Source organism: Chlamydotis macqueenii, chromosome 1 (genome assembly GCF_036417535.1).
Source record: "Chlamydotis macqueenii isolate bChlMac1 chromosome 1, bChlMac1.mat, whole genome shotgun sequence".
Lineage (NCBI taxonomy): Eukaryota > Metazoa > Chordata > Aves > Otidiformes > Otididae > Chlamydotis > Chlamydotis macqueenii.
This window is the reverse complement of record NC_141556.1, coordinates 173853234-173876226: the sequence shown is the minus strand read 5'-3', so window position 1 is coordinate 173876226 and position 22993 is coordinate 173853234. Positions and strand designations below refer to the sequence as shown.

General features: G+C 34.0%; 1 protein-coding gene across 2 annotated transcripts in view; it reads right to left on the bottom strand.

The window, feature by feature from the left end:
* KLHL1 (kelch like family member 1) overlaps window positions 1-22993 on the bottom strand; it is a 213272-nt gene that overhangs the window by 22438 nt on the left and 167841 nt on the right. For both annotated transcript variants that reach the window (XM_086741625.1, XM_086741633.1), the window contains 2 exons: window positions 17122-17346; window positions 2375-2537 (listed from right to left, as the gene is read on the bottom strand). In XM_086741625.1, coding sequence (XP_086597751.1) covers window positions 2375-2537; window positions 17122-17346 — 388 coding nt within the window. The remainder of the gene's footprint in view (window positions 1-2374; window positions 2538-17121; window positions 17347-22993) is intronic.

The following is a 22993-nucleotide window of genomic DNA, read 5'->3' as shown; positions in this document are numbered from 1 at the left end:
GGGTCCTCCACAGGCTGCAGGTGAATCTCTGCCCCTCTGTGGACCTCCATGGGCTGCAGGGGGACAACCTGCTCCACCATGGTCTTCACCTCAGGCTGCAGGGGAATCTTGGCCAGGAGCCGCGTTACTCCTCCCCCTCCTTCTGAACTGACCTTGGCGTCTGCAGCCGTTCCTTACAACAGGCTGGCAGACGCCTCTCAGGATCCTTTTTACATCTTGTTCACTTCTCATCTCCTCTCCACTTCTTGCAGCCAGGCTGGGCCAAGTTGGGCCCAGTTGGCTGCCTGGCAGGAGGCCAGAGGGTGAGGCCTGCAAGGCCCACAAGGGTCGTGCCTCCCCCTCTCTGCCCCCCACTCAGCTGCTTCACATCTCCCCTTTTTTCTCCTGTTTTCCCCTACTTAAATACGTTATCGCAGAGGCGTTATCACGGGACGTTCTGCTACCAATTGGCTCGGCCTTGGCCAGCAGTGGGTCCGCCCTAGGCCCGGCAGAGTCCACTAAACAAAGGGGAGCGACTTCTAGCAGTTTCCTACAGAAGCTACCACCTTAGGCCCCCCCTCACTAACAAAACCAGAACAGAAGTAAATCATCTGAGTATATGATACCATGAATCAAATAATATAATATTAATAATGAATGCATCCAATAAAGCCTGTTTAATCCAGAGTTACTCTGCAAATAGGGTACAACTGTAATAAAATTCATTAACACTTCTAAAGTTTGTAGTTTTAATGAATTTGAGATTCAATTTAAAAAAAAAATATTTGTCTATTTTCATAATGATGGGATTATGGGTACTTTGTCAGGCCTTATGCTGCTACTACAGAAAGATATGCAATCTCCTATAGGTCTTGTAATATAGTTGTTTGTGGGCTAAATTAAGGTCTTTGTTTGACTTTTATTTTCAGTGACTCTTACAGTCAGTGGAAATAGTTTGACAACCCCAGCCTACTTTTTTCAAGCCTGTATCTTAGGTGTGACAAGTACAACTAATACAAATAATTTTTTATATTTTATCCAATTGTATAATCAAAATTGGATGATTTGCAACTATAAGAAACTGAGTGAGCAAAATTTAGTGGGTTGTTGAATTATGCAATAGCATAGTCTACCATGAAACCCAATAGCCTTTATAAGTCCTTTTATATAAATATATATATATACTTTTAATCCTAGCTTTTGTTAACTATTTTTTTAATGTCCTCAATATTTAATCTCTCATTGCATCCCACATGTGCAGCTGTTCCTCATCCTTTCTTCCTTGCTGTTCAATAGCAATAAAGTATGCGGAAAAGAATATTCCAGAAATTTGCCTTAGTCCATTGTTCCAACCGTTCCCAAGAGATTCTTTACTGACTGCCCTTTATTTATGTTCAGTTGTCTACACTGGGATTTATCTCACCCTCCTTAAGATATCAAAAACATAGAACTCAGAATCTGAGACAGAGTCCTCAGGTTTCCTATATAGTTAGTAGAGAAAAATAGGCACTTTCAGAGCACAGTTCATGCTGTTCTAACGTAAATGTCTAAAATAAGTAAGACAAATGATATCCTAAAATCACATTTTATTTTTTTTTCCCATTGACTGAAAGACAAGCTTAGGATGAGTGGCTCCGTTGTAGATGTCTATAAAAATATTTGAAGTTAGGTGTGATGAATTCCTCTCCTACCTCTAAATCGTTACACATCACACTATCTTCTTTTTTTTTAGCCACATCATAGCTAAAAGCAAGTACTTTACAAGTAAAAGCAACAAGTAATACATAGTATCACATTACTATAACAGTAGTTTTAATAACTGCCATATTAAAAAGTGAAAGTTATAAAAGAGAAACTGGGAATCAGAACACAATTAGAATTGTAGGTTTAATGCAATCTGACTGGTTTGATGAGAATAAAATTTCTGTTTATTTCCTATGTTAATGTAGTTGCCTTCAGACAAAGAAGGTTTGGCTGAAAGAAGGTACAAAATTGCATGTATAAAAAAAGCTTATGACTATATTAGATGGATAAACTCAGTTGCTCAACTAGAATTGACATATACAATATAAAATGTCAGATGAGTCAACTGACAATTTGTCCTGAATTGACTTACACCATACACACTGAAATTTCAGGTCTGTATTCTTAAGCAATCGATATAAATATTAAACAAAAAAAAATACAGAAAATATATACAGATTGCTTATTTAAATTACTTATTTCAAATAAATTTAAGAGCCATGAGATATAGGAGGGTGTGCACAACTGTGTCTACATTTGTTTTAAAAGACATGTTCCATTACAATATACTAACAGTTATTTACTACTGTGTGTCACAGTTATTCATGTCTCTAAGAAATGTGTTTCAACCATATAAGAATACCCTACTCACTTGCCATTTAATGCTGCTACTCCAACAGTACTCCTGGCAATTGACATACTTGCCACAAATGTCCACTGCTGACTTTGAGGGTCCCACCTCTCAACTGTATTCAAATAACTCCAACCATCATGTCCTCCCACTGCATAAATAGGCCCTTCAAGCACTGTAACTCCTAAAATGGAGGAGAGAGTGAGAGAAGATAAAAGTATGCTTTCTCTAGCAATAGTAAAAAAAAATATTTTTTCCAAAACATAGCTAACAAATGAACTTGCATATTCAAAACGAAACACCAATTTGAGATTTGATTAATTAAGGATTAACAAACAGGACTAAAGTTAATGCCACTACATATGGCTTTATGAAAAATAGGCCTTGTCAAACAAACTTAGTTTCATTACCTGCAAAGATTGTTTGCTTCATAAGAAAACCTGACAATTATGTGATAGTCTTAGATTTCTGTATACTGTTTAACTTAGTATCTCATAACATTCTGATCATGAATTAGGTCTTTAGAATATCAGTAAAGCACGTGATAAACAAATTATGGACTCGATACCTGATGAATCTCAAATTATGGTAAACCTAAGGGAGATTTCACTGAATGGAATTGCTTCTACCAGGATTCCACAGGGAAGGGAAAGACATCTGATGTTTTCAGCATTTTTGTCAATTATGTAGAATAAAATATACAATTTTTCACTAGTGGGAAGTTTGGTGGACTGCCACAGAATTAAAAAAAAACATATTGAAAGGCTCAGGCAAGTCACTTACAATGAGAAATTTAAGTTGCTTTATCAATTTATCTTATTAAAAAAAAAAGAAATAATAAGAGAATGGGTAAAATAGGAAAAATAATGCTGGATATAGAAGGATTCTTTTATCTAGTGAAGTAAAAGTAAAGCAAAATATAAAGCATGGAAAAACAGAAATAGGAAACAAATTTTTAACTATGAGGGTTTTTAATCACCTATTCAAAGGAACTGATGAATTCTCTATCTCATAGTATCTTTAGTTAAGTTTAGAAGGCTCTGGAAGGTAAGTTATAGCTAAGCACCATTTGATACAATATAGTGAGCTCAGTAATTCCATTCTATGAATCTGTGATCTCAAATGAGAATCTTTCTGAAAATCTCAGGCTAAATCAAATCCTATTCCTAAGTAAGTGTTTCTTTTTCCGCTCCATTTCACATGATTCAAATTCATCAAAATGACAGAAAACAGTAGATCATTAAAGTTGCAGAGAATGACTTTATTATTTTCTAGTAGAAAAGTGTATTTTTCATTTAAAACAATGTAGTTTCCACTTTCTGTGTAGAACTGTGTTTTGTTCTATTTCAGAAAGTCATTAATTCAATGCTTAAGGTGACATTAAAAACTATATTTATAAATGAGTTTGAACTAGTTTCATCTCTGTGTTCACAGAAAGTGTTCCTGAACTTTGGATGTTGGTTTTGGTTGTTTGCTTTTTTTTTAAAAAAAAAAAAAGAATTAAAAAAAACCCTTACTGATCCTTGCTGAAATTTTCCTTCTTATAAAGTCTGACCTTTGTTTGTTTTGTTTTTTTTTTTCTGTAGAACCTTCTGTGAACTCATTTCCAGTTTCTTCTGGTATGAAGACTCTTGCTTCTAAATGCTTTTTATTCAATTACATGTTTCAGCTATAATTTTTCCAGAATATTAAAATGGATATGAAATTGAACTAATTACTTGTATAGCTCAATATCTGCTCTCAGAATGCAACCAGTAGCAATCATGTGGGAAGAAGTGTCAGTGTTTGCACAGAAAAAAAAAATCAGGAGATCTTATGCTGTAGTTGTGTGGGTTTTGTTTGGTTTTTTTTTGTTTGTTTTGGGTGGGTATTTTTGATTTGTTGGGGTTTTGTTTTGGTTTGTTTGTTTGGGTTTTTTACCTTAATATCTAATAGCTATAAATAGTCTTAAATCCTGAACAAATAGGTTCACATTGTCACAAAGGTATTTTCTATTATTTGTTATAACAACATTGTACTCTAGCTTTTCATATATATATACACACACACAGTCTTCACTTAATGCAAAGATAAATACAATATAAAATCCTTGTTGGTATGAAAAAATTAATCATATTCAAAGAAAGTTCAGGTGTGTGAATGTTTATATACACACAGACATGCATATATAGTCAGTGTCTACAAATCCTCTGTCACCTTCACATGTAAGCAGAGTTGTATTATTATGCAGTGAATTTCACAGTGAAACTATGATGAACTATGCCAAACCACATCTCATCAGTTTTGAAATCTCCACCTTTTACTTCCTCAAATAGCTTATTTGCTGTTTCATTAGGACATATATGGTTGTCCTCAATTTACTCTTTTTATCTCATTCACTATTTCATACACTCTGTCATGTCCTTTCATATTTGAGTTATATTCTTGTCTTTTTTTCCTGCTCTAAATTAAGCCATCCTAATTATTTTAGACACTTTTTTTGTAAAAAAAAAAAGTCATCATAGAGAAGCGCCTTGTCTCGCCATCTAGGTCGTTAATGAAGGTGATCAACACACCAGCCCCTGGGAAATATCACTAGTGGCTTTCAGCTGGACTTTGTGCTGTTGATTACAGGTCTTCAACGCTGGAAGTTCAGCTACCCAGGTTGGTCAGAAATTATTTTTCTTTCATAAATTCATGTTGACTATTCCCAGTCAACTTCTTATCCTTAATATGGACCGAAACTGTTCTAGTGTTATTTGCTCCATCACCTTCTCAGGGCTCATGGTGAGGCTGACTGGTCTGTGTCTTTTGAGACCCTTCTTGCCCTTTTTGAAGATACAGGTGGCATTTGCTTTCTTCCAGTCCTCAGGAACCTCTCCTGATCACCACGACCTTTTAAAGATAATTGAGAGTGTCCTCACAATGATATCAGTCAGTTCCTTCAGCACTCGTGGGTGCATGTTGTCAGGTTCCATGGACTTGTACATACTCAGCTTGCCTAACTGTTCCTTGACTTGATCCCCCCCCCCACATTGAGGATAAGTCTTCCTTGTTCCAGACTTCCCCTTCTGGTCAGAGACCTGAGACTCCTGAGGCCGGTCTTAAAGACTGGGGCAAAGAAGGCATTGAGTACCTCACCTTTTTTTTTTGTGGTCTTTCTCACCAGGTCTCCTGTCCCAGTTAGCAGTGAGTCCACATTTTCCCTAGGGTTGTTTTTTTGTTGTTGTTGTTTGTTTGTTTTTGAAAGACCTGAGGATGCATTTCTTGTTGCCCTTCAAGTCACTCATCAGATTCATCTCCAAATGAGCTTTGATTTTCCTAACCTGATCCCTACAAGTTCAGACAGTGCCTCCCTATTTCTCCTGGGTCACTTGTCCATTTTCCATTTTTTATATGCTTCCTTTTTTTTCAGTTTGAGTTTAATCAGGATTTTTCAATCCATCCATGCAGGCCTCCTGTTGCCTTTGCTGGATCTCCTGTGCATCAAAAATGGAAATTTTTTTTTAGCTTAAAGGAAGTGATCCTTGAAAAATCTACCTGCTCTCCTGGGGCCCTCTTCACTCCAGGGCCACATTCCACCTAGAGCCACCATTGCAGAGCCCACATTTACTGTCCTTAGAAGAGTTTCTGCCCTCATTTTGTGGAAGCTGCTGCACAAACTGTTGCCTCTGTTGGTTGTATCTATTACCTGTGCACAGAGCACCTATCCATGAAACTCCACAGTTTGGTTCTTGCATTATGTTTTCTAAGAAGACAGGCTGGAAAAGTTCTAAGCAATGCAGGAGTATTTACTTTCACTATTAGGCAGTGCTTGAACCTTGTGTTTAAAAAAATTATCATGAGTAGTAGCGATAAAGTAATAACCACCCTAAGCAAATAAATAAATACACCCTTTACATTACAGCAGACTGTGTCATATATGAAGAATTCCAGAGCAGATTATGTAATATATGAGGAACTCAATATTTAAGAATTACTGGTTCCTATGGTTTGCTCTCAGAGCTTAGATGTCAGAACTTCTATGTGATTTTTATATCACACCTATGGATTAAAGAGTAGTCCCAAAGGTGTTGCTCCTCATCACACAGAACAGAGTGCACTACATCTCACCTCTGTATCAAAACCTGTACTGAAGTTACTGAACAGTCCATGATAACCACAAATGGCAATACTGCAATCAAAATCTTAAAGGATACATTCTACCAAGATCACAAAGCAAAATATTTTCCAGTACAATTGATGAAACAAGACTATTATCTTTTCTGAATGTTCCAGGTCATTTGTTTTAACAGAAAAAAATACTAAATTCATTTTAAGTAGTCTGTGTTGAAATGTCAGAGTTCCAATCCTATTAGCACACTGCAGAATTCTTCCTCCTTAAAGAGCAAAGGTACTGAACTCTATATTCATTTTATTTTTTCTAAGTGCTGCAGCCTATTTCTGCATGGTCTCTTGAGATACGATTTTTCATCTTTTTGTAGTCAAGCTACTGAACAATGTGTTAGGAGGTCAGAGTTCATCTTGACTTAATGAAACAGGTTTTCATGTTGACTCTAAGTGTCCTACACTTAAAGTGATATCAGAGCACAAAATTTTGTTGTTTTCTGTGTTTTATGCCCACTAGATAACAAACATCTACCTAGATTTACACTGAGAATGTAGAGATTGTTTTTATTAAAATATATTATATAGAATGGGCTTTTTCTGTTCCTAAATTAGAAAATAACTATTTCCAGCTGACACTTGAAGTATTATTAGCATTAAGTAAAATGTACACAAGAAGAATATTGTCATCTGTTGGGGACGATGAGTACCAGAAGCCATGGGAATGAGAAACAAGAGACTTCCCAAGAGAAGAAAAACAAGACCAAGGACACCTGATGGTGGGAAAACAAGATAAAGGACACCTGGTGGTGGTTAGAGGATCTGAGGGTAAATAAGCACAAAAGCTGTAACAATAAGTGATTTTGCTTAGCATGCAAGCAAACTGCATGACTGTGCATCCCACAGTCATCTGTTTCAGAACTGTTTGCTAAGAGAAGGGGAAGGACACAAAGCCCTCACAGTTTTTCTTCCTGCACCTAATCTTCAACAATTTGACAAAAATAGTTTAAGACATTTAAAAAAAAAAAAGTTCTACATGACACTAGTGCTTTGTTGTTGTTTGCTGAGGAAAAAAAAATCATATATCCAGAAATGGAGACTTTTATTGTAAGAGAATTACGTTTAAAATAATCAAGGTTATTATTTATCTGAGTAAAGAAACTGGAAATTGGTGGAAGCGGTTCTTACCTTTTTTTAAACTTGTAAAAAATAATAATTCTGGCATTGAAAAACTAATTGATCCTATCCATCTCCTGCTGAATTACTTTCATTTTCATGAGATTTTTAACAGTCTGGCTTTGCTAGTTCTCATACAGTTACTGGACAGCTGAGACTACAAAACAAATTATGAGGACTTCTTTTATGAAAAGGACCAATTTTTTTTTCTTAAAAGGACCCATATTTTTCAATAATGTAAATACAGTACACAGAAATCTTAATGATTCCCTGAAAATTATGAAAAAAATTAATAACTCAATGTTTGTTATTTATTTTCATGCAGAAGGCAGTACCTATTAAACTTTATTTTCTGTAATAATTTTTCTTTTGGGGAGCGGGAAATATGCATGGTCTTGATTAAAAAATTGTCCTAGCTAAATTGTGTCTTAACATGTTGCTGTTCCTGAGTACAATCTGAAACTGGCAGATTCCTGAAATAAAAAAAAAATTTTGAAAACACTAAAATAAATTTTCTATACAAATTTGACATATAGACTGAAAAAAAAAAAGAAAAAAAAGAAAAAGTACAAGAAAGAAGGATAATAAGTTGCAGTACTATGTTACTATATAGTGGGAAGAACAATTTTTTTTCTACCTGGAAAACAATCTCCTAAGCATTTAGACTTAGGGATTTATGAATACAAATAGTGTTATTATTTTTAGCTAAATGAGATCTAAAAATGAGTACTGTTCAATGTGCAATGGCAGGCATTTTCTTTTTGATTGCCTTCACAAAGCTATGTAGCAAAAAAACCCCCTATTATATCTAATTAGGTGCTGAGATCTGTACAGTTTCAATTATTTATACTTGGAGATTGGAATGGGATTTTTAAATTGCTTTTCTGTGATGTTAGAAAATAATAGCACACTGCCTATCATATTTTTAACTCTGCCATTCCTTATCTGCATGATAGAACTAATTTTACACAATGAAATTTTAAAAAGTGTCAGTTTTTATAAAATAACAGAAAATTTAGTTTCTGTCATAGTTCAGCCCCAATCGGGACCAAACTATGCAGTCTCTCGCTCACTCCCCCACCCTCCAAGAGAATAGGGGGAGATGATATAAGAAAAAGGGCTCGAGGTTTGAGATAAGGACAGGGAGAAATCCTTAAAGTTACTGTTACGGGCAAAACAGACTCGACTTGGGGAAAAGTATTCATTTATTTCTAAAACTAGCAGGAGAATGAGACAGGGAACAAGATAACCTTCCCCGACCCCTCCCTCTTCCCGGGCTTAACATTATCTCTACTACCTTCTCCCCACCCTGAGCGGCACAGGGGGAAGAGGGAATGGGGGTTGCGGTCAGTTCATCACATGTTGTTTCATGCCCCTGCGTCATCATCGGGGGAAGAACTCCTCACATTCCTCCTCTGCTCCAGCATTGGGTCCCTCCCATGGGCCACAGTCCTTCATGAAACTGCTCCGGCATGGGTCATCTCTTCCACGGAGTGCAGTCTCTCCAAAACAGCTGCCCCAGCGGGCCCTCCAGGTGCCACAGCCTCCTTCAGGCCTCCACCTGCTCCAGCGTGGGGTCCTCCACGGGCTGCAGGTGGATCTCTGCCCCTCCGTGGACCTCCATGGGCTGCTCCACCATGGTCGTCACCACAGGCTGCAGGGGAATCTTGGCCAGGAGCCGCGTTACTCCTCCCCCTCCTTCTGAACTGACCTTGGCGTCTGCAGCCATTCCTCACAAGAGGCTGGCAGACGCCTCTCAGGATCCTTTTTACATCTTATTCACTTCTCATCTCGTCTCCACTTCTTGCAGCCAGGCTGAGCTGAGTTGGGCCCAGTCGGCTGCCCGGCGGGAGGCCAGAGGGTGAGGCCTGCAAGGCCCACAAGGCTTGCGCCTCCCCCTCTCTGCCCACACTCAGCTTCTTCACATCTTCTCTTCTTTTTTTTTTCTGTTTTCCCCTTCTTAAATACATTATCGCAGAGGCATTATCACGGGACATTCTGCTACCAATTGGCTCAGCCTTGGCCAGCAGCAGGTCCGCCCTAGGCCTGGCCAAATCCACTGAACAAAGGGGAGCGACTTCTAGCAGTTTCCTACAGAAGCTACCGCCTTAGGCCCCCCCCTTTACTGAAAAAAAAAAACGGGACAGTTTCATACTGACACTTTTGGATATGAAATGTCAAAGAAAAAAAATTATCTATGATGTTAGCTTTACTGTAGTGTCTACATTTTGATATTTTTAGAGACACAACATTTTAACTGGGAAGGATAGACTTGTATTCAATAAGTAATTTTTTTTTAAATAAGGAAATTACCTTTTAAGAAGAGAGCAGAAATGCTGTTTCATGAAATTGAAGGTGTGGAGACAAATAAATCAGTGACTTGTTATCCATGTATTAAATTTGATTGAGTAATACCCAAACTTTACTCCACCAAAACTCTGCATTTATCTAGATTCCAAGTAGGTGTATATTTCTAACATTATAATTTTCACTCATATTCACAGAAGTATACTTCAACAATTCTATATTAATTTTAAGTAACATTGCTGCTTTTCCTTAGTCTGTTCTTGCCCTCTTGAAGTCTTAAACCACTTTTATTTCAATACTCCTGGTGTCAACATAAGGAAAAGTATTGATAGTAAATTTCAATTTGTTTTAAATTATGCATCAGTTGACTAAATATGATATTTAATTTTCACAACCACTATCTTAACTGGATGTGAAATACAAGTATTGTTCTTTGGATGTTGCATATAGGACTGCCACAGACCAAGCTGGGAATTTGCTGTGTGATAAACTGGAGAATTAGACCTGACCTACCCTCCTCAGTGAATATTCAGTGACACATTGTTGAAAATATCTCTTCCTATGTTTATTCACAGGCAGGTAAGTAGGCTGATTAAAAGAATTATAAAAATACTCCTGCCCTCTTGGGCCAGAAGATACTATACCGACATGTTAATATAATGCAAATTTATAGAACTAAAGATTTGCCTGTCGTCTCTTTATTTACATTCAGTTTTGTAGATGAGACATCAGATTCTCAACTCTGCTAGACTATTATCCTGAGAACATGACTCAGAAATTACTTTAAGTGTTGTCATTATGATTTGTAGCTCTTTGGTGAATTGGGTCGTGATCTACTACTTAGTAAGGGTGCAAAGTACAATGGCAAGGTACTTAACAATTCAGAAAAAAAATATCCCTGTAACACTCCCGGTGATTAGGACAAAAAAAATCCAAAGCAAAAATCTAATATACATGCAAATCAATATTGAAGAGAAAATATTTTAAAAGGCTCAGGTCTTCTGTCAACAAACAGTGGAAGCTAGAATGACATATTTCCCCTGAGATTTCAACATAAAAAAAAAATAATATTAATAATTTAACTGCATAGAGGTACATGGTTCTAGTCACTATAGCATAAAAGAAAGATTCTGAAACTAATTTCTAAACAGCTGCTTCTGAAAGGGTAAACAATACAGCTATGCCAGAGCTTCACAGTGCTCCAGTAAGCTAGTTTGTTGAAGAACTATTCCACTCTACTTAAAGCATAGGTGGTCATAGGTTTGTGGGGTTTTGTTTGAGTTTTGGGGTTGGTTTGTTTGGGTTTTTTTTAGGTTCTTTTTTTTTGGCGGGGGGGAGGTATTGCATATCTGTGGCTGTGCACAGAAATCATCACATGGACAGGGAGCGCACAGATCTCCAGCATAGCACTGCCTTGTCAGATGCTGATGTGCCCAAAAAGATTTACCATTGCAGAAAAGCAAGGTATTTCCAACAGGATCTTGACTCAGAGAACCTTTTGGGGACATGAGTCTTTCTCCTTGAGCTGTTTTTTTTTCCATTCCAGTCAGACTGTTAAATTAATGCTAGTGAATAACATTTTGTACATGAATGTAAACAAAGAAAGGACAGATTAAAGGTACAAACTATTTCTTCATGTTACGTGAATAACAAAGCGGTGGACATTTTTCTTTGTACTTACAAAGCACATATGCGATACACGAACGTGATGTTCAAGACTGAAAGTATTGTTTATGACTGCCAAAATGTCACACTCCAAAAGCATCTCAGATTTCCTGCATGACCAGAATGTATTGCAGATTTGACATGGATAGACTGCATGAAACTCACAGCTCTGTTGATTTAAGCTTGGTTTGATTATGGACAGAGATTAGACATTACGGATAGACATATCTGACATTATAGTCATCTGCTTAGAGTATCTAAATAGCAAACAATTAAGCTGCATACATCTGGAAATATGGAATATTGTTATAGTTTTGAGATTTCTTTTCATTATAAATAGTTGGTGTGCTTACATCACTTTTGAGAAAATTAATTAATCATAAATACTTGCAATTTTATCACACCAATACAGTATCAGCTACTATAAGACCAGTCTATTGGTTTCAATGCTAATACAATGCTCTTACTGACATTTCTTCCTGCCTTTCATCTCTGGCCTCCTGTCTGTAAGAACACTACAGGTTCATATCTGCCCTGATGTCCAATCTGGAATCTCAGATTCTCATGCATCTGTCTATCTACCTCCATACTCTTTACTCTTCATATAGTGGTTTCTTTTACATATACACCACATACATAAAATTTGGAAATATTTTGCTGTAAGCCTTTTTAAACAAACAAACAAACACAGAACAATCTTCTGCTTCTTTTTTGGTTGTTGTTCCTTACTGGAAGATGCAAATTTGCCTTTTTTTTTTGCCTCCTCTATAGCCCAGCAATGGTGGTACATAAAAGAATATGGTATCCTGCAAGCTAGTGGAGAAAGAAGAAAAAAGGTCCCCTTTATTCTCCACATTTTTATAGTTTATTTTACAGTTAGCATGACTGTAACTATAAAGGCTGTATCAAGCTTTTATTTACATTCCTAGTCTAATTGTTTGTATTATGCCTTGAATGCTTGATAGATTATAATGCCATAGACAAATGTATTTATTGAGGCTTAAGCACTATCTAAAATAACATCGTTGCTTAACTGCCATAGCACAAGTTTTTAAAATGGAAGATGAAAGTTAAACTCTCACTGACCTGAAAATTATCCTTCAATCAAGTCCAAAAAGTGGTATCATTCATCATTAGATTTTTCAGTGTTGAACAAGTAATAAACTATGTTTCATAGTGTTTTATGAAAAAAAGGTAAAACTCGGTCTGGAAACTAACTGTTTCTGCTACATTGCTGTGTATCTGATCTACTCTGCTCATGCATCCTCTAGCCTGTGTTTCCTGGTCAAAGTGTTAGCAACACATTCTTTAAAGGCTTTGTTTCCAAACAAAGTTTATTTGGCATAAAATGAAGTAAGGTGATCACTCTCCATATTCACCCCACAAACTGCATCTTTAATCTGCATAATTTTTATAGTAATGACCTTTTAATTATAAATTTGTGGTATCAACCTATGTGTTATCTTTGGTTTCTCCTTCACCTCTTTCAATGTGATCATGTATTGTTTCACTATTATGGATCTATCAAGGTCTCTAGTATCTGAAACTTTTTCTGATATTTGCACTGAAGTTATATTTCAAAAATCGACTGTAATTTTAAAAAAGTATTGTTAAAAATATGACTTTTTTCTTTATTTCATCAAGTAAAAGCAAAGGAATTTAAAATATTTGCTTCATGACACTTTTATTTTAAGAAATTTTATTATGTAGAATAAATTGACTTTAGTAACAAATTTATTTTCTTCTTTTTAATTTTTTTTTTTTTTTACTTTACGGAGGAATAATTATACCAGAAAGTATGAAACTAGTAAGCAGTTCCATTAATACCACCTACTGTGTTATCTCTAGCTTTAAGATATTAGGTACTTCATTATTTTGCTAGTTTTATTTAAAATAGACATTTTCATACAAATTTACTATATTTTTGTTTTAGTTTGTATCTGAAACAGTTTTTCAAGAATATATATTTTTGTCATCTCTCAAATCATAAATACACACACACACACACATGCATAAATACCCAATACAATACTTTTGGATTTCTTTTTAAAAGTTTTAGTACAACTTTTCAGTGGAATCTAAGTTCTTTTTTCTTTACCAGAGTTACAACTGGCTTTTTTTATTATTATTTTTCATAGAGATTTCTAGGTTAATTCACTTGTGAAGTTAAGAAGTCCTAAATATAATATACTTAATCTACCTACACTAAAAACAATTTTTATTCATGCTTAATTATTATAGTTCAATTTTTCATTTTTTTTTTCATAGGCCAACACTGATGCTTTTATTTGATAGAAAATTATTGTATCCATCTGAAGCTGAATTTTAATATGTTGATATTAAGAAAAATTTTACACAGAGAGCCCAGATCCTCACTGCAGCACCAATGTATGGCTGAATCTACCAATGAAGCCTTACCTAGACAAGATTTTTCATCCAAGACTAAATGCAATGATTTCTCTGTAATATTTTTTGCTATACAGTGTTATGTCCAAATTAATACTAAATGCTGAATAAAGAGCCACAATAGGCTGATTCTATATGTCCTGTAGCTGTAACTGTAATAATAATAAATGTAATTGCCAAATTCTAAATTTATTTAGAAAAAAAATTCTCAGTCTTGTTTCTTAAAAGTAGATTACTTACTGGAAATCAACACCTGGTAATTGTTTTGCAAAATCTTTTCTTTTTTTTTTTTCCTTAGGGAATATCTAAACAATTGCAACTATGTAGGACTATACTGGACTGGCTGAGAATATTTTGTCTCATTTGGCTAAAAAGGAGTTATATATGAATGCTTTCTTCTACATTTTAAAGAAAAATTAAAACATTCAGTCAAGATTCTGCAACTACACTTGGTGCATTTGCTCCCTTAATCCACACTGGTACAGGAAAAAAAAAAAATCACCTCTAAAGCAAGGGGTCTAAAATGACATTGGAAAGTCAATGGTCTTTATGGCCAAATCTCAGCTCATTGCATTGAGTTTGTTGCTGTACAAATTCAGATTCTTGGTTTCTGTATAACTGAATAAAGCTAGGTCAAGCTATTAGTTTTAATTTTTCAACAAAATGGAAAAAAGAGCCATCTATTGCCAAGTACAGCTGACAAAAAATAATGTAAGCTGTTGTACCCAAATCATATCTCTAACGCTCAAGATTGAAATATCATTATAAAGAAAGGATTTAGACTTTTCTGTCTATGTAATGGAAGAAGACTGTCCAACTATGGTCACTTTTATGATAATTTGATTGTGGGAATCCCTTTGTAGATTAGAAAATTTATATTGGCAGTAGTATTCAACTTCATAAAAATTCTATACCAAAAGATTTATAGCTATATTTTTGAATTTTAAGCAACTTTGTAAGTGGGCTGTCCACTGTTGTGCAAAGCTTATCTGCATTTGAAGTGTACATATGACTTGTCTGGGTCCTTCTTTATGGTTGTCCTTTAATTTTTTAACTTTTACGCTAGCCTATATAAATTGAGAGGATATCCATTTTTGAGTCATTTATTCTTCTCTGTTACCATAAAGAGAGTTTAACCAGGTTAACATTTGTTTAAAGTAATACCATCAAAATTGCTTTTTCAGATTTAGGATGTAATTAACTTCTAGATTATTTATCACTTTTACAAAAGAAATTAATTTTCAGAAGTGACTTTGAGATTTAAAAAAAAATAAAATTAGAAGTTAAATACTTTTATTAAGTCCTGGAAAACATCACATTTCTAAGTTAATTTTCTTAACATTTCATTCCTCTTTATTATGAGTTGTATTCTTGTAATTTTGTGAAGTGATTGAATTCTGGTTGCTAGCAATAATATTATCTAATATTCCACCAAAATCTAGTGAACAAACAGCAACAGATTCACTCCAACCTAACAGGGAGTTCATGAATACATTGTAAATTGCAAAAAGATCTTTCAATTAGACAGTAGCAGTGTAATCACACTTACATGGCAAACATGACAGAGCATTATTGAGATGACTATAAGAATGAACTGTGGAACCCAGCCAAGATGTTCTTTTTTTATTACACAAGAAGTACTTTCCAATGTAGAAGGTTGTTGTTTTTTTTTTAATATATATTAATTCAGTTATATATATATATATATAATAGAATATAAAAAAATAAAGTTAACTTTTAATATTTTTTTCCTTTCCGTAGTAAAAAAACCATAGTAATAGATTTACAATCAGCTTCCAATAGGAATAAAACTGATGTTGCATTTCTGTTACAAAAAAAAAAAAAAAAAAAAAAAAAGAGAGAGAGATTCAGGAAGCAGATTTCCACTTTGCAATCTTCTAACTAATCTTTGTTGTACCTTGACAGGCAGGAACTGCTCCCAGGCAACAAACTGTTTAATCCTAAACATGCTTTTTTTTTTTTTTTCTTTTCCATGGAAATGGGAATTGGTCACCTCAGTTGTTCTATTACATGTTCCTTCTTAGAGGGATGAATCCTATCCTAAATTTGTAGTTCTCTAAAAATGTGGAGTTTGTAAATATGCCTAAAGCTATTACATACATTAAAAATAGTTGACAAACAATAATTATTTTTTGAAAAATCTAAAAATTCTTTGGAAAGCATCTCATTAATTTAAAATCATTGAAACAAACAAAGATGAAATATTTTTAAAAGTCATTAAAATATTTTATAAATTATCATTTAATATTTTTTAAAATGTATAAGCTTAGATTGATTAATGGCTCTATATTTATACAAGTATTTTCCTTTTGAGATTTACCATGTAATAAAACCAAAATAAATTCATTATGGAGGAGATAAATTTTTGCACTGATGAAAACATAAAGTTAAATTTACATCAATTTTCATTTCAGCCCTGATTTTCGTTATTAATAGTCAGAAACTTCTGTTGATTCGTAAGTAAGGGTCATGACTCATTGGCAATAAGGATCATACATTTCTCCTGGTGAATGAGCTTTTTAAGCAGTTTCTGACAAAGAAAGAAATTATTACACTATGATCCCATGGCATGTTGATTTAACACACTTTCTCTGGGATAGCTATGGACAGCAATTAAAATAAATATAGAAAAAGTGAGAATGTTGTAACAGTTAACATAGACTCGAATTAATATATATAATAAGCATTATCTTAATGGACATGAAAGATTCAGTAGAATTATCTAGTACTAAGTAATTGACTTTTTTTTCTATTAACAATAGGTTTTGATATTGAGAATTTCAAATCACATAAATAATCAAACGATCTTAAGATTTTTCCACTATCATTCCACTGATGGTGATTTCATAACACATCTGTCATGTGCAGACTTGTGTAAGTTTCAGGATTTCTTTCCCTGTTCCTCTTCCTTTTTTTTTTTCCAGTATTACTTTGGTAAATAATAAAAATGCACTTTAACCTTCTACATATTCTTAATGATCTAACAAGAACAATGTAACAATTGCTGCTGTTCGGAGTGTTACAATAGCATAAAAGTACTGAGTTTTCCATTACAAATAACATATCTGAAAAATGTGATATCTTTTAAAAACATTTTATTTCCTTACCTAAGCCATGCCTATGTGTTGACATTGGTGGTAATACAGTCCAAGCCTTGGTCTTTGGATTGTAACATTCAACAGTGTTTAATGTCTTTAAACCATCCCGGCCTCCAATGACAAACAGCTTGTCATCAATGACAGCAACACCAAACTGAAGCCTCCTGCCATTCATCACTCCAGCCTGAATCCATATATTTGTTCTAAGATCATACTTTTCAATAGTTGTAGCACCTGATGAGACATAATAATAATAGGATAATGTATAAAAATATGTATACAAAATTGGCATTGTCTGTCTTTTTAAAAAATTTTCTTATAAAACAGTCAAAACTTTAATTTTATTTTCTGATTACTTCCAACATCTTGAGAAATATTTTTGTTTCTTTAGATAAAGTAGTTCCTGAAATATACATGCATGTGTGCCGCTGTGTGTGTGTGTATGGCCCATATAGAATTAAAGTACTGCAAATCTGAATAACATTATACTCTAACTTTACAATCTTTTTTTTTTTTACAGTTCAGTAGCTTAACTATCTAAATAACTAATCCTGTTACAGTTTACAACAATTTTCTGTACAGTGTAAAAAAAAAGTCTGAGAAATTACATGATATTTTTATCAAAGTTTAGAAGTTGCATTTTAATTTGAGTTCATGATTTCCTTCTTATTTTACATACTCATGTACTTTCTTTTTTTTTTTTTTCACACAAATGCATGCTGGAAGTACAAAATGTTGTATTTATAATCTTAAGCAAAATAATTGAAGAATGTTTCCATATACTGTCAGAAAATTTCCTTCTGAATTTAGTCCTTTGATTTACTTTCACAGATTACCTCAAAAGCTATAAAGAACATTATGTATAAAATAACTTAGTAGTTAGTAATGAAAAAAGTAATTAAGAAGCCTCTGCTGTTAAAAGTAACTTGTATGTAATATACAAAGATGAGATACAAAATGAAGAGTTTATTAACAAATATAGAAGGATAAAGAAAGCATAATTAACTAGATTCCAGAAAGTGAAAGAGTTATGCATTCCATTAATTGTAATATGAGCGCAGGAGAAGTTAATTTAAACCAAGAGCACAAATATTTAAATGACAGAGGAGTTTAAATTAATCCTTAAGAGAGAGACTTGATAATGTATCTGAAATGTAACTCTTTATTTTTACATACACATAACAGTGTTTCATTTCCAAAGTTTAAATATCTCTACAGAAAGAATCAACATACTTGTCAAGCTTTACTAACTGATGATTTGGATTATAGTACAAGGTTAGAATTCCATGGGAAATAGTTATTTTAGGATTCATTCATTATTTGGAACAGAAGAGCAATGAACCAAGTGGAAACAAACATAATGAAAGGAATATTTTTGTTAATTGAACTAAAATACATAAAATTTAAATTCAATTTGTATCTAAATGTAGCAGGGCAGCAATAAAGTACGATTCAACTGGATGTATTAAATCTCCTGATAGTTTTATGAAGCAATAAGATATATGAAGCAATTTTTGCATGCTATTAAGAAAGACTATTCTATAATTTATCTTTTTTGCCCATAATTTAAAATTGAGAACTGTGTAAATGCATTAATCTTTAGATTCAAAAGAATAAAAACACAGATTATCAGATACAGTTGTTTGGTGGTGCTTCAGGGCATATTATAATGATGCATATTAATAAAGTTATGTTATAATGCTTGAATTTTTTTTATATGTGGAATCTATTAATGTTAAAAGCTAGAACTGTAGCATACGGTTTCTATAATGCTATCTACTTCAATGGTAAAGGGTATAGTTTAAAAGCTTTGTTATTCTGATTTCAGAAAATCTTACTAACATAACAAATACAGTCTTTGAATTATGCTCAGCTATATATTTTCTTATATTGGTTAAATCAGAGTTTGCCACACATTTTGTTAAATTGCATATTGAGCATCTAATCCAGCAGTTCCCAGAGTGTCTGAATTCTGTTTATCCAGTAAGGTGCCTTGCTAATCTATAATAATAATAATAATAATAATAATAATAATAATAATAATAATAATAATAATAATAATAATACAAAGTGCAATAGGTACCAGTCCTATAAAATGGTTTTTAGTATTGGGAACATGAATATAATACATTCCAAACTGCAATGCAAACAAGATCAGAATACCTCTTAAGTTGCTGTACTCCTTGGATGACAGAAGTACATGAAGTCCTCTGTTTAACTTGAGGAGAGGAAAATTTACCCCACAGATCAGACATTAGTACTGTTTTGAATGTGCCTTTGCAAATTCAATAGGTTATAAGAACACGAACAAAATAGTTTTAATGAGTATTAAGACATTCCTAATTCAAGTCACAGCATTAAATTTGGTTAACGACATACGGATTATTGTTTCTAATTAGGTACTTGTCATCGGAAAAAAAAAATAAAAAACCTGTAATTAAAGAAACAAACACGTCTTGCCCTAGTGTTGTTCTGTTATAAACTGTTTGGATTGCAATAGCTCTACAGAAGTAATATTTAAACTGGAAAAATCTTTCAACAAAAAGTTGGTGGAATCACCAAAAGCTATCATCAACAGAGATTTTCGGATATCTTCAATTGGAGATTATTGAGAACAAACATATTTCAATCATACTAAACTTAATCCTACAAGCTAGGGGATCTGAATACATGAAATCAGATTTATCTTACAGCTCTACAGCCCAGGATTTCTTAAATTTAGATGGAGACAATGAGAATTATACTACAGTTGTTTGCTTTTTAAGGCTACTTTTTTTTATCATGTTTAAACTGTTCTTCATTCCCATACAAACAGAGAAGTAGTGGAAGACCTTAGATTAAAAAAAAAAAAAAAAAGAAAATAACCTTCTGCCTTTCCTAGGAAGGAAACTGGTTGATTATTTCTGACAAAGTAATAGATTATTTTTCTTTAGTTCAACTGATTTGATTTTGAAACAAAAAAGGATTTTCTGCACCTAGGAGAGGAGAAGAGGCAAAATCTTGATTAAGTCTAACAGGACTTTACTAGACAAATCAGTTTAGCTACTGAAGTGTCCGGTTCTCGGGGTATATAAAATCAATAACATATTGGAATATTGATTATTCATCCATCATATATTTTACAGTTTACATATACTTCAGAAAGAAAGTATTTTTACATTGACAAAAGTTGACATCATAAAAATGCTGAGAACTAATTTACTTACTCTGAAAAATAATAAAAGCAGAAACTCTAAAGTATCCTGGGCTGCATCAAACACAGCATAACCTGCCAGTCAAAAGAGGTGATTATCCCACTGTATTCAATGCTTGTGAGGCCTCAGCCTCACTACTGTGGGCAGTTCTGGGCCCCACCATTTAAGAAGGACGCAAAGGTCCTTGAATGGGTACAGAGGAGGACAGCAAAGCTGGTGAAAAGGCTGGAAGGCATGTCCTGTGAGGAGAGGCTAAGGACTTTGGGCTTGTCTAGTTTGGAGAAAAAGAGGTGGAGGGGTGACATCATTGCTCTCTACAGCTTCCTGAGGAGGTGAAGTGGAGAGGGAGGTGCTAATCTCTTCTCCCTGGTACCTAGTGAAAGGACTTGTGGGAACCATTCAAAGCTGCATCAGAGGACATTTGGATTAGATCTTAGGAAGCATTTCCTTACCGAGAGGGTGGTCAAACACCAGAACAGGCTTCCTAGAGAGGTGGTCAATGCCCCATGCCTGTCAGTGTTTAAGAGGTACTTGGACAATGCCCTTAACAACACACTTCAACTTTTGGCTGCCCCTAAAGTGGTCAGGCAGTTGGACTAGATGATCATTGTAGGTCACTTCCAACAGAAATATAATATTCTATTCTATTCTATTCTATTCTATTCTATTCTATTCTATTCTATTCTATTCTATTCTATTAAGAACTTTTAGATCTTGACTGCTATATGAATGACAATGGAACAGCCAAGACAATAGGCATGATCTGTCTATGAAAATCTCCCTTCAAAAACTTTAAAGACACACTTTAAAGACTTAGTCAGGGTAGAGCCTGAGAGGAAAATGACAGTGAGGTGAAATGCAACACCAAAATATAGGTATACAATTTCAATCCACTAGTTAGCATCACTGGCTTGCATCACTACATTTTCTTAGCAAATGTAGACAGGCAGGCAGGTGAGAACTTGAACTTGCATGTGAGCATGAGTTCAAGTTAATATTTTATATATATACGTAATATACATATATATAATGCATACAACTTCTATAGAGATAGATGCATATATTTTTAAACATACATGCCAATTTTTAATCTGTAAATAAAATGGAAAGTATAAGAGAGTATTTGTCTATCTTTAAGTCTCTAGTTTAGTGATAAATTAAATAATATAATAACAGGGAGTATAAGAGTTTCTAAAAAAAAAAAAAAAAACAACCAAAAAAACCAGAATGTCTTAAGAGCAATTCCTGATTGCTATTTTTATCTTCCAAAATGGATAGTGGGTGTTGATGTCTAGTCACTGAGATACTGGAGTAACTAGAGCTATCAAAACAAGATGAACAGACAGAAAATGAGTGACTCATCAATACAATTGACTGTCAAAATCCAGTAGAAAACTGCAACAAAAGCCCACTGCACAGAGCTCTAGGAAAGTATACTAGTTATAAATACATCCTTGAACATATAATAAGATACCAAGCCATAGTCTTTGTCAGCATTGGTGAAAAAGTGACTCATTTTTCCCCAAAAAAACCCCATTTGGATATTAATAAACTAATGGATCTTTGTAAAAGACTAGTTTTTGCCTTAAAAGAGTAGTGGGGCAGTACCCATAGATTGCAAGTGTAGTTATGTGCGTAAAAACAATGTAAGAACTTAGACAAATACGAATACAGCAGGTATTGCATCATTTTACTGTGAGGGACATTTTTCCGTAGATATTCTCAATAAGGGACACCCACTGACTTTAGGGAGGCAGTGGTATTATAAGTATTACAGGATGATGCAGGTCAAAGCTATTATGATGGACGTCCGTCTTTAAAGAAAGCAATCAGAAAGTAATTAAGAGTAAATTATGAGTCACATTAAATTTAACCTTTATATGTACTTCAATTTTTTTATTGATGTTCCATTTCTCTACTTGGCAGTAGAAGTTGATGTAATTTTAGTCCCTTATTCATCAATAAATATGTTGCTTTTTTTTTTTCTTTTTTTTTGTTTCCAGTAGAAATCATGTCCTTTACTCAGTTGTCATATCAACTACCATACTTGTTCTCTACAAACTGATAAAATATTTACATGACTGGAAAAAGAAGAAATAATTAAGTCCGTTATTAAACTAGTATAATATCAGAAAGAAAGCAGGAAAGTGGAAACATTACTGAAATAGAGACTATAATTGTTCTAACTTGTATGCAGCTCATAAAGGGGCTAGAATTGTCTAACCAACTGTATAACTTTTTTTTTTTTCACAGTTACATGCATACATAGATATATATGTGTGTATATGTATGGTCTCATAGGAGTCTTTTTATGGCAGAGGCTAAATAACTTAGGCACACATAACAGTGATATGTTGTGGTGATATCCTTGAAAGAGTAACCTCCTGTTGGACACCCCGTGGTGTTTGATTAAGCATCTGTTCCACAAGTTCAGGAAGTTATGATTTTCTCAGATGCCACAGAAAACTCCAGGAAGTACAGCAAAAAAAAAAAAAATTACCAGAAAGGAGAAGAAGCAGAAATAAATAAATTCAACACTACATATAAAAAAAAAGAGAGATCCTAAACTGTGTTGAAGTTACGGGAAAACAAAATTATCAACGAAGAGCTTATTGTTGAATTTACTGTAATGTTGATGTGATTTTACTGTGCTAATAACAATGGTGTGCTTAGAACTGTGAATAGTT